Source organism: Garra rufa, chromosome 8 (genome assembly GCF_049309525.1).
Source record: "Garra rufa chromosome 8, GarRuf1.0, whole genome shotgun sequence".
NCBI classification, from domain to species: Eukaryota; Metazoa; Chordata; class Actinopteri; order Cypriniformes; family Cyprinidae; genus Garra; species Garra rufa.
The window spans coordinates 8992042-9005959 of NC_133368.1; the positions used below are offsets into that span (position 1 = coordinate 8992042).

The window sequence follows — 13918 nt, forward strand, 5'->3', positions numbered from 1 at the left end:
TGAGATCTCAGCATTAGCCTTTTTTCCCAAATTAGGCTAAAATTCAGCTTACTCCGCATGTCACACATGTTCTAACGCGCATAACCTTTCTGTTTCTAACACCTAGAAATATAGCCAGACGCTAAATATGCAGTGTTGCAGGAGTTGTATTCCTGCTGTGTGAGGATATATTTTATGTTTTGGGCTTTTAGCCTCACACCGAATTTAGATCTAAATATATATTTATATATTCTTATATTATATATATTATATTCTTTATTATGATTTCACATGTATATATATATATATATATATATATATAGCCTACATGTAAAATTATATCTTCAAAATCAAGCCGCGCATCGGGTTGTTGTTCTGGGTTATGTGTAAGCACAATGGTAGGCTACAGATAATGAACTCACACGGGAAAGACTGTACACTACATCTTATTGGATTTATACGAATTGAATAAATACAATTTTGTTTTTGTTTTTTTTAAGTAATTTTTCAAGCTGCCTATACATAAGGTGCGACAGCACACCCTGTATTTTTACAAAAGCAATTTGTAACGTTTAGTTGTTATTGTGGAAGTACATAAAATAAAGCAGACATTTATATTTCTTTCCTCTGTATGTAATCGCGCTGTCGCCGCTGACCCGATTAATGCAGTGTTGCGCTTATATGAGACTTGCAAAGAAACGTTATTGTGACTAATTTGCAGAGCGGTACATCAGACGAACATGTATTCTGCATGATAGGATAGACAGTAGACAGGCTGAGTTGAAAAGTGGCATTTCAGGGCCGCTCATGCACAAATATTAAAGCATAAGCACTCTTTTCATGAACAAAAAAATAAATACAAAATACAAAAAAAATCTGTCTTTGTTTATTTTTCATTTTTTAAACAGAACAAAATCATCATCATCATAACACGATCAAACTGTATGTCATTTTTCTTTTATTTATTTCTGTTAGTATTTAAATGTTCTGTAAAATCCAACTTTATTCATCCAAATAATATTCCAAGCAAGTCGATTATACAGAAATAACAGTTTTGATATGATCATCTTAAATCCTCTGGGTCTGAGGGCAGTTATTGTAGACAGATTGGAGATTAATCCAAATAAACATGACGCTACAATTGAAAACATTACATTAAAATGATTAAAACAGTCTATTTCTATATAACTTCGGCAGCGTGCATCCTCCTTTAGGTCAGGACTGTGGCGAAGGCAGCGTGGACAAACGCTTAGCTCGCTCACATAATATAATCATATCATCTGTAACAGGAACATCAAAACGTTTTTATGACATAATATGTCGTGATTACGAGAAAAGATGTCGTTTTTATGAGAAAAGATGTTGTTTTTTACGATAAAAGATCTCGTTTTTACGAGAAAAGATCTCGTTATTACGAGAAAAGATGGCGTTTTAAGAGAAAAGATCTCGTTATTACGAGAAAAGATGTCGTTTTAACGAGAAAAGATGTCGTTTTTACGAGAAAAGATCTCGTTATTACGAGAAAAGATGTCGTTTTAACGAGAAAACATCTCGTTATTATGAGAAAAGATGTCGTTTTTACGAGAAAAGATCTTGTTATTACGAGAAAAGATGTCGTTTTAACGAGAAAAGATCTCGTTATTACGAGAAAAGATGTGGTTTTTATGAGAAAAGATCTCGTTATTACGAGAAAAGATGGCGTTTTACGAGAAAAGATCTCGTTATTACGAGAAAAGATGTCGTTTTAACGAGAAAACATCTCGTTATTATGAGAAAAGATGTCGCTTTAACGAGAAAAGATCTCGTTATTACGAGAAAAGATGTCGTTTTAACGAGAAAAGATCTCGTTATTACGAGAAAAGATGTCGTTTTTATGAGAAAAGATCTCGTTATTACGAGAAAAGATATTGTTTTAACGAGAAAAGATCTCGTTATTACGAGAAAAGATATTGTTTTAACGAGAAAAGATCTCGTTATTACGAGAAAAGATGTCTTTTTTACGAGAAAAGATCTCGTTATTACGAGAAAAGATGTTGTTTTTATGAAAAAAGATCTCGTTATTACGAGAAAAGATATTGTTTTAACGAGAAAAGATCTCGTTATTACGAGAAAAGATGTCGTTTTTACGAGAAAAGATGTCGTTTTTACGAGAAAAGATCTCGTTATTACGAGAAAAAATCTTGTTATTACGAGAAAAGATGTCGCTTTAACGAGAAAAGATCTCGTTATTACGAGAAAAGATGTCGTTTTAACGACATAGCTGAGTGGGGAAAAAATAAGTGTGTGGCAGCAATGCGTCACCGTAGTTTAGTGTATCATTTCCTGCTTTTTTGTTTTTGATGTTATTTTAATTAAATTTGCATGAAAGCCACATTGCTCAGCATGTTGTTTTCAGTCACCTGGACCAAAGTATCTAATCACTGTAGAGAAAGCTGATGTTTAAATGTTAAATGTTTAAATAAATAAACCAGGACAAGACCAATCACTTTAGTATGCAAATAAATGTAAGAATAAAGACTAATTAATGATAATCATATCACAATGACATCATTGCTGTTGATAAGGTAAAAACATAGCACAGCTAAGATATAAGACCTGAAATAGTCTACAAAATAAAGTTTTAAATGTCTAAAGGGTGTTTAAAGAGGCTTTATGTTAATTGCTTTAGGCTTAATTAACTTCAGGAGCTTATGCGCAGAGGTTTCGAACTAATCCTGAGCAGAGAGCTTGAAGAATATCAATACAAACACTGTAAGGAATTGCACAGGTCATGGGAAATTAGCAGTGTTATGTAAATGTGTAATAATGTTTCTCTTTCTGTCTCTCAGGTCAGTCAGTTGTATCTGAGCTCCAGCGGTCGTCTATGTTCCTCTCTCCCGCCTCATATCTTCTCTTCAGCTGAGCGCGCCTATCACATGATGCTGCAGGAGAGACGCCCACAGTGTTTCATCATCAGGTGCCGCCCACTGTCATGCATAACACTGCCGCACTTGTCATTCATCCTTCACATTTTCATGTTTTATTTGCTCAGTCAGTAGTATTTTCTCGATCCAGAATATATAAAAGCAATAAGAGTCTTACATTAGGTTGGCTTTATCAGTAGGATGGTGGTGATTTCCCCTTGAGGTGGATGCCCTGTTATGCTCTAAATCACGATGACTAAAAAAACGCATGTCCTAAAACTGTTGGCCTTAAACTGTCATGAGGCTCTAAAATAAGATGATATTCACTTGTGCGGCTTTATCACTGCTTCAGTCTGACAGTTCTGGCCCAGTTCACAACAGGGGCCACCTCCACTGTGTGATATTTGATGTGCTGAGTTAGGAAGTCAAAAGCCATGGGATTTAGTCTTGTACAATGGATGAATGAGCAAAACATCTCAAATACAGTGTTAAACTTTGGGGCATCTGAAAATGTGGATAATTGAGAACAGAAAATTGTGCATTTCATAAAAGCTTTCTTAGATTAAAAAAATAATAATAATTACAGAAATATCTGGCTATTTTATGTTACTGTATTTTTTGGCATTTTAAATGTGTCTGCATATTTAATAAACTTAAAATGAAAAAATAAATAAATAAATAAAAACAAATATTTTATTGGTAACACTTTACTGTAAGGTCCCAACGTTTATTCACTAACAATGAATCATACATTTGTTACAGTATTTAATAATTCATGTTAACTTTGGTCTAAATAAAAAAAAAATGTATTACCATATAAAACGTATGATTTCAATAATGTATCATTAAATATTAAAAATTAAAGGTTTAAAAATGATTTAATGAACTATTTTTTAGTTTTATTTATTTGTTAATGTTAACTGATGTAGTTAACTATTTTTAACAAATGGAACCATTATTGTAAAGAGTTTTTTATTTTATTTTATTAAAAATAAAGTATATTTCCTTATCATGCAATCACAAATGACAAAAAAAGTAGTGTTTATTTATTTTTATACCTTTCCTTATCCTACAATTATGAATAACTGTAAATAAATAAATAATAAAGTGTTTTCATTTTATTTTATTTTGTATTTAATTTTATTTGATATTGTTCTATATCCTCAATAACAAATGACTGATTGATAAATAAATAAATAAATAAATACATAAATAAATAAATAAATAAATAAAATAGTAATAAATAATAAATGTTTTTATTTTTATTTTTTCAAATTTCTCCTTATCCTGCAATCACAAATGACTGATCAATAAATAAATAAATTAATAAATAGTTATTTTTATTACTTTATTTATACCTAATCCTGCAATCACAAATGACTGAAAAAATATAAATACGTAAATAAAGTTATTTTATTGTATACCCTTCCTTATCCTGCAGTCCCAAATGACTAAAACATAAATAAAGTGTTTATTTTGTGCTTTTATTTTATGCCTTTCCTTATCCTGCAATCAGAAATGACTGTAGGTAAATAAATAAATAATAAGATGTCTTTAGTATGTATTTTATTATTATTTTATACCTTTTCTTATCCTGCAATCACAAATGATAGAAAAAACTATTTTATTTTATTTATTTTTTTATTTTATTTTAACCTTTTCTTATCCTGTAATTGCAAATTAGTGAATGTATGAATGAATATACAAAATAAATGTTTTTTTTTTTTATATATCTTTCGTTATCCTGCAATCACAAATGAATGACAAACAAACAAACAAATAAATAAATAAATAGTTATTTACTTTTTTTTTAATATCTTTCCTTGTCCTGCTAATACAAATGACTGTAAAAATAATAAATCAATTAGTAGTAGTGGTAATAATAATAATAATAATAATAATAATAATAATGAAAATTCATTGGTTGAAAGGTAAATACCCAAGAACACATGTCCAGATGCTCCCAAATGCAGTCCACTGGACATTTTCTACCTTCTGTCATTGATGAACCAGCTTGTAGTTTGGTAATAGCTTTCTGCAAGCTCAGTAAGTGACCCCATGCTGATGGAGAGGTTCAAATGAGGTTGTGTTAGAAATGCCTTCTCCCATATTTGGGTAATAGCGACTACGGCATCACCCGAGCGGTTCTCACTAAACGCTGTCACCGAGACAAATGTGCCAGGGACGGTGTAAATCCAAACCTGTTAAAAGCTCTCAGCGAGATTAATGGATGCAGGGGCAGCGGTGTAGCCCGCTCTGTGTCCTGCTTTGCACTCCGGTCATCTCTGATTGCAATTAAGTCCTGTTTCACATTCTGATGCTCCTCTGCTGGCCCGATCCCGGTTTCGCTGAGCCAGAGAGGATCTGACAGCTACTTTAATGCCCTCTCTGCGTGGGCTATCCATCACACCAACACACACACAGAGACACATACACTCGTTTTCGCAGGTGAGGGCAGATCACTGCCGCCATGCTCTAGTGACTACAGAACCAGGGAAACAAAAGTGGTAAGATGCTATTTCACAAACACACACACAAACACCTACTCGCAACTGGCTGAGGAATGCATTGTGGCCTTGAGTCCAATTACAAACCCAAAATGGATTTCCAAAAAAACGGGAAGAAAAAGCATCAGACCCTCCAGAAAATGATTAGTGGGAGGCCAAATGACCTTTAAAAACCATCTGCTCAGACTGCTTTTCTTCCATTCACGCTCTCTCGCGGGTCTCTGTAAGGATTCAGGCTCTTCACATTGTGCGTAGAGACGCTAGTTATCACTGTGAGCTGTTTGACTGTGCTTTATGGCTCATTTTAAGAGGTCGTAACATTGTACAGTGGAGTAATTAATAAAGTTACTGTACGTCGTCAAGAATATGAAATGGGATGTATGGCAGTAACGAGACCAGATTTACGTCCTTGTTAGCTGTTGAGCCGTAGTGTGGAATAACGCCTTGTAAATATACTAGTGGAAAACATATTTTTAAAAAATGATATTGCAAATCATTAACAGCTTTGAAAAAGCTGTTGTAGCTCGCTAACCCTTCTAAAACCTACTTACCTAGACTTTTTAAAGCATTTAAGGCATCACAAATGTGCATGATGTTGCCTAATATTGTGTGCTATTTAATCTATTTTAAAAACATTCTAATATTTTGTGGTAAATAATTTTTATTATTATCATTGGTGAATAACAATCATTTTAAGAATCTTTCATGAATAGAAAAGTCAGAAGAACAGCATTTATTTAACATGGAAGTTGTTTGTAACTTATTGATGCAAAGTTCTGTCATGAAAATAGATGGCGCAGGCTGATGGATCGTTAATGCAAGCTGATGATATTCACAGCGTTAAACTACTTGGTACAAGCTGATTGGTTCATGTTGTATATGCAGCCAATGAGCTTGCTGTTTTACATTTAAATGGCTGCATGATTAGCATTCACTTGATCGTTTCTCAGCCCTTTGTAGAGCTCCTCTGAAACCCTCTACCTCCCCAACTCCACCTGTATAGATCTACTATGGGTTTATTTAGTACTGACAAAAAATAAGATATTTCACATAAAAATGTTTACATATAATAGATAATAACACAAAATAATCCTGTTCAAAAGTTTACATACACTTAATTTATCCACCTGAAGGATTCACAGCTGTGATTTTTTTAGCGATAGTTGTTCATGAGTCTCTTGTTTGTCCTGAACAGTTAAACTGTCCGCTGTTCTTCAGAAAAGTAATTCAGGTCCCACAAATTCTTTAATTTTCCAGCATTTTTTTGTATTTTGAATCCTTTTCAACAATGACTATAAGATTTTGAGATCCATTTTTTCACACTGAGGACAACTGAGGGACTCATATGCAGCTATTACAGAAGGTTCAAACGCTCACTGATGCTTCAGAAGGAAAAACAATGCATTAAGAGCCGGGGTGAAAACTTTTGAAACAGAAAGATGATGTTTAAATGTTTCTTATTTTGCCTAAATATCTTCTTTAGTACTGCCCTTCAGAAGCTACATAAGATACTTACCTGTTTCCCAGTTGACAAATAGGTTAAATTTACCTTGATGTTCAAATTCCAAAAGTTTTTACCCCCAGCTCTTAATGCATCATGTTTACTCCTAAAAGCATCAGTGAGCGTTTAAACCTTCTGTAATAGTTGCAAATGAGTCTTTCAGTTGTCCTCAGTGTGAAAAGATGGATCTTAAAATCTTAAAGTCATTGTTGGAAAGGGTTTAAATACATAAAAATGCTGAAAACCCAAAGAATTTGGAATTTGAAGGATTTTTCTGAAGAACAGCAGGCAGTTGAACTGTTCAGGACAAACGAGGGACTCATGAACAACTATCACTAAACAAAAAACACAGCTGTGGATCATTCAGGTAACAACACAGTATTAAGAATCAAGGAGATGTAAACTTTTGAATGGGGTCGTTTTTATAAATTCAACTATTATTTCCTCTTGTGTACTATATGTAAACATGCATGCATTTTGTATGATCGCTTTTATTTTAATACAATAATTGACATTTTGCAGATTCTGAAAGGGGAATGTACACTTTTGACCTCAACTGTATAATATTACACTGTGGTTGAGGGAAACAATTTTCAGTTTGATAACGGACTTTAGCTTAACAATGTTCCAATGATAAACTTGTTTGGAATCAGTTGCAATTGTGGCATCTGTTGTTTGCTAGAATTGATGTAATAGTGCATTGTTCCAGATCAGTCACGGATGAGCTTCTGTTTCAGTTATGATGATGTAGGTGGCCGACAGAAGTAAAAAATAGCCATAGTCGATTTGTGAAAAGATTACTTGAATACAGATAACAAACTGCACTATGTAACTAAAGCAGAAGCACAGAGGCAGTATGGTATGGTATAGATACTGTGGAGAAAAGTGTCTTCTGAATAAAAGAGAAGAACAGGTGGCTTCAACAAATCCCTAAGTAGTGTATTGGGATAACTGAAGATATAACAGATATGTCTTCCTGGATGATTCTGGTCAGATACATGCTTAGTAGAAAGATGCCTGCAGGCCAGGCAGAGGAGAGAGATCTTTAGTCTTGAGACATGAGGTTTTTGATGGTATATTGCTGTAGGCTGACTGTGTCGTCTCATACGATGGAGTGATGTGGAGAAGAGCCAAACGGCTCCCTGACCTACTGTAAGATCTCCCATTGGTAAACGTAAATCAGGCTGACAGGAGCACACATTCACAGGGGACGGTCTTTGAAAAAGACATTGACAGAGAAACTTTTATAGGCAATTTTGAGAGTTTTCAAGCTGCTCTCTCTGGGTGAATCTGTCACAAACATCTCCATGTCTCACTTTGCCAGGGGAAAAAGCACCATTCAATGCTGTTTTCATGTCAAATTTAACAAGCAATATTTTACCAAACAATTCTCATTACTTTATGCAAAAAATTATGCAATGCATTCAACAGTATATTAATATTGTTACACAGCAAAACATGCTTTTCTCACTTAGATTTTTTGCCTTGTTCCCAGCCAAAATATCAAAAAAATTCTTAAATCAATAGTCAAAATTATTTTCTTGTTTTAATATTTTTAATTTTATTTTAATATATACACACACACACACACACACACACACACACATTTTTTTTTTTCTATTTTAATATACTTTAAAATAGAATTTATTCCTGTGATGCAAAGCTGAATTTTCAGCATGATTACTCCAGTCTTCAGTGTCATATGATCCTTCAGAATTTATTCAATATGATGATTTATTGTCAATGTTGGAAACAGTTGTGCTGCTTAATGTTTATTGATACTTTTTCCAGGATTCTTTAATGAATAAAATATTTAAATTAACATAATTTATTTAAAATATAAAATTTTGTAACAATATAAAATAATGTTAAAAATTCGGGGTGAAATTTGGGGTTCTTTGAAAGAAATCAATACTTTTTTTCAGCAAGGATGCGTTAAATTGATAAAAAATGGTGGTAAAAATTTGTATTGTTAAAAATGATTTTTTATTTGGAATAAATGCTGTTCCTTTTAACTTTTTATTCATTAAAGAATCCTGATATCACAGGTTCCAAAAAATATAAGCAGCACAATTGTTTCCAACATTAATAATATATCAGCATATTAGAATGATTTCTGAAGGATCATGTGACAATGAAGACTGGAATAATGATGCTGAAAATTCAGCTTTGCATTACAGAAATAAATTCAGTTTTAAAGTGTATTAAAATAGAAATTGTTATTTTAAATTGCAATAATATTTCATAATATTACTTGTATTCTGTATTTTTTTTTCTAATAAATTATCACATTTTTGAATGGCAGTGTATATTTACCATATAATTACAATTACCGTTTCTAAAAAAACAAAACATGACAAACAAACAAAAAAACACATCTCTTTTCTACATTGATAATAATCAGCAAATCGGCATATTACAATAGTTTCTGAGAAAGAATCATGTCACTGAAACTTTGAGTAAACATTTACTTCACAGGAATAAATTACATGTCGAAATATATTCAAATACAACAGTTATGGTAATATTGTAATCATATTTCACAATGTTACTATTTTCTTTGGAAAAACACACTTTTGTTTGTAAATAAAGTTAGTGTCAGTGTAATTTTTAGTAATTAATTATATGCTGTGCTGCCTTTAATATATGCTTTTTAATTTAATTAAGATCCACTTATTTATTTTCTCTCACTTTCTTGTTCTCTCTGTCTAGTGGAGAGAGTGGTTCTGGGAAGTCTGTGGCCTGTAAGCACATCCTGAAACACCTGGCTGCTCGCTCGAGTCCCAAAGGCTTCGCTTTAGAGCCACGAATGAAGCATGTAAGTCTGCCTATCTGTCTATCTGTTCATATCACACAACATACATCTGCCGCCTGACAGTAACAAACATCTGTAATCTCATTTTACATTAAATACTTCTGCTTCTTGGAATCAAAATCACTTAGGTCCCAACCAACATACATGCATGAATACATACAATCAGTCAGTCAATAAATAAATAAATAAATGGTTTAAATCTATAGTTGCTGAGCAGTTCCTATGCTGTTTCCTGAAGTGATTGTGTTGCATGCAGTCATTGTGTTCTGTTCTCTGAACCCCTGGAGGTGTTTATGTGCTTTCAGTTACTCAACTTATCCTTCAGAGTCATGATAGCCTCAAACAGCTGGTATTTGCTCATTCATGAGAGAATTAGATGCTTTGAATGACTATCCAAAAGCCTGAGGGCGGATTGTGCTTATGGTTGAATCTCAAGGAAAGAGCCATTTCTTGTTAGCTAAAGACATATCCACAAACAGAAACCACTGAAGCTGTTTAATGGCCAGGAGCAATGGCTGATATTATTACACATGAATATGTGTGTGTGTGTGTGTGTGTGTGTGTGTGTGTGTGTGTGTGTGTGTGTGTGTGTGTGTGTGTGTGTGTGTGTGTGTGTGCTCTCAACACAAGATGAAGCAATACACACATCAGCCTTCTGTATCTTGTCTCCTAACGAGTAGAGTTTATGAATAGTTGCTTATCGCCACCTGGTGGAGAAAAATGTCAAATGCTCTGAGTAGTTGTCATTTGTGTAATGAGCTGGATTCTAATATATTTGTTGGAATAAGTACTGCCAGTCAAAGGTTTGAAATTCTTTCTTTTTTATGTTTATCAAAAACGACAAACAAACAACAAACATTCTAGATATTTCTATACATTTTTATATTTCTATACATTTTTAGCAGCCATTACTCCAGTCTTTAGTGTCATATGATCCTTCAGAAATCATTCTAATATGAAATACTGCTAAATTATTAATGGTGCTCAAATATTGATAATGGTTCTTATTATCGATCTTAAAAACTGTTTGTTTGCTGCATAATATTTTTGTATAAACTGTGATAAATTTTTGTAAAGATTCTTTGAAGAAAAAGTTCATTGAACAGTATTAATTTATTTTTTATTGCTTCACACTTTGAATAGTAGTATATTATGGTTTTCGAAAAAATATTAAGCAGGGAAAAAAACATTCTGTTCAAATAGAAAAGTTTTTTTAAATCGTTTTTTTTGTAGTAAATTATGCCTTGTTGAGCATAAGAGATGTAACAAGTAAAAATAGATAAATTATATTAAAAATCAATTAAAATGAATAAATAATTATTCTAAACTTTTATATATCTAAAAAAGGAAAGCTTTAGAGACATAAAATGTAATCAATCAATCAATCAATTAATAAAAATTTGTAATAATAGTAAATAAAAATCATAAAAAATTTAATTATTTTGAACGTATGACGAACTTTTATATATATTTAAAAAAATGAAACTTAGGAGACATAAAATTAATAATAATAATAATAATAATAATTATTATTATTATTATTATTATTATTATTATTTCAAACTTTTGACACACTTTTATACATCTTAAAACAGGACAACTCTAATATATATATATATATATAATTAAAAAGAATGAAAATAAAGAAATAATTATTTTAGACTTTTGACAAACTTTTATATATCTTGAAAAGGAAAGCTTGAGACGTATAATGTAAAAAAAACCAAATAACATTAATAAATGAAAAAAATGAAAATAAAGTTATTAGTCCAAATTTTTTGACATAATTTTATATATTTAAAAAAAATAAAAGCTTAAGAGACATAAAATGTAAAATAAGTAAATAAATAAATAGATAAAATAATAATGATGATAGATTAAATCATTTTAAAAATGAAAATAAATAAAGTTGTTAGTCCAAGCATTTGACAAACTTTTATGTATCTTAAAAAAGGAAAACTTAAGAGACTTAAAATGCAAAAAGAAATAATAATAATAATAATAATAATAATAAATGTAATTAAAAATGAAAATAAATAATTATTCCACACTTTTATAAATAAATAATCAAAAAATAAATCATAAAATCATATACAAAATTTAAAATAAATAAATGGTCCAAACATTTGATAAACTTTTATGTATCTTAAAAAAGGAAAGCTTAAGAGATGTTAAATAAATAAAGAAATTCATATATTCATAAATTAAAAAATAATTAAAAATGTATAAATTAAAAAAAGAAAGATTTTTTTTTTTTTTAATTTAAATAAATATCCCAAATCTTTGATAAACTTTTATATACCCTAATATATGTATATATATACACTTAAAAGTTTTTTTTTTTTTTTTGTGCGGTCTTTACTGTCTGTCTCTGAATTCTTTAAAATGCTATCTAGGTAGGCTGCTCACTAGAGTACACCCTCACTAGTCCACATGGGAATCTCTGATTGTTTCGTAATCACTTCTTCATTCTTTCTTGTGTCATGTTTGCAGGTGAATGTGATCTTGGAAGCGTTTGGTCATGCCAAGACTCAGATGAACTCCTCAGCGAGCCGTTTCATCAAGCTGATCTCACTGCAGTACTGTGAGAAGAGAAAGACTTTACTAAGAGGTACTTACACTGCTCTTGTTTCACTTTGATTATTCATAATGCTGCTTAAATATGCTGTAAGCTCTCAGTAGAGGGGAATTCTTCTCTACCATCTTTCACCTATAGAGGGAGCCATTGCTCTACTTATGGCTCATCAACTGTTCTCTCACTGTGTTTGTGTTTTAGGCCGTCTGTACACTTACATGCTGGAGAAATCGAGGGTCATCTGCGCCCCACAGCATCAGCAGAACTTTAACATCTTCTATTTGATGGCTGAGGGGCTTTCAGCAGAGGAGAAGAGTAATCTATATCTAAACAATGTCCTAGCCCACAGGTAACATGCAATGTGGACAGGCATGTTATATCATTCTGTATTTAACCTGTTTTCCAAGACCTCCCTTATAAAAACATAGCCTGTAGCCATAGAAAAATACATATTTTATTTTACTTTATTATTAATTCAAACATATCACGAATAAGGCTTTATTCTATTTTATTTTAGGAATGTTTGTTTAGTTCACAAACATTGCCAATAAGGGTTTATTTCATTTCATTTCCAGTAAAGACTTTTGTTTAGTTCACAAATATTGCTAATTAGGGTTAATTTTATTTTATCTTGCTATTTTATGTTATTGACAGTAAAAATGTTTGTTTAGTTCATTAACATTGTCTATAAGGTGTTCTTTTATTTTATTTATTTATTTATTTCAGTAGATTTTTATTTGGTTCACAAACATTGCCAATGAGGGTTCATTTCATTTTACTTCTATTCATTTTCAGTAAAGACCCTAAAAATTGTTTAGATTTTATTTTATTTTATTTTACAGTGAACGATTTTGTTTAGTTCACAAACATTGCCAATAAGGTTTTATTTTATTTTATTTTATTTAAGTAAAGATTTTTGTTTAGTTCACAAACATGTCTAATAAGGTTTAATTTTATTTACTTTTATTTTGTTTTATTTAAGTAAAGATTTTTGTTTAGTTCACAAACATTGACAATAAGGTTTTATTTTATTTTATTTTATTTTACAGTAAAGATTTTTGTTTAGTTCACAAACATTGATAATAAGGTTTAATTTAATTTTATTTTATTTTGTATTATTTTGTATTTTATTTTATTTAAGTAAAGATTTTTGTTTAGTTCACAAACATTGATAATAAGGTTTAATTTAATTTTATTTTATTTTGTATTATTTTGTATTTTATTTTATTTAAGTAAAGATTTTTGTTTAGTTCACAAACATTGCCAATGAGGGTTCATTTCATTTTATTTCTATTCATTTTCAGTAAAGACCCTAATTTTTTTTTTTTTTTACAGTAAAATATTTTGTTTAGTTCACAAACATTGCCAATAAGGTTTTATTTTATTTTATTTTATTTTATTTTATTTTACAGTAAAGATTTTGTTTAGTTCACAAACATTGCCAATAAGGTTTTATTTTATTTTATTTTATTTTACAGTAAAGATTTTTGTTTATTATATTGCTAATAAATATAAATATTGCTAATAAAGTTTAATTTTATTTTATTTTGTATTTTTTGTATTATTTTATTTTATTTAAGTAAAGATTTTTGTTTAGTTCACAAACATTGCCAATAAGGTTTTATTTTATTTTATTTA

The 13918-nt window shown here is 30.7% G+C and overlaps 1 protein-coding gene across 1 annotated transcript in view; it reads left to right on the forward strand.

The window, feature by feature from the left end:
- Positions 1 to 13918, forward strand: part of myo16 (myosin XVI) — a 341691-nt gene that overhangs the window by 175271 nt on the left and 152502 nt on the right. Inside the window, exons 13-16 of the mRNA XM_073846062.1 lie at positions 2808 to 2935; positions 9603 to 9708; positions 12199 to 12316; positions 12482 to 12629. Coding sequence (XP_073702163.1) covers positions 2808 to 2935; positions 9603 to 9708; positions 12199 to 12316; positions 12482 to 12629 — 500 coding nt within the window. The remainder of the gene's footprint in view (positions 1 to 2807; positions 2936 to 9602; positions 9709 to 12198; positions 12317 to 12481; positions 12630 to 13918) is intronic.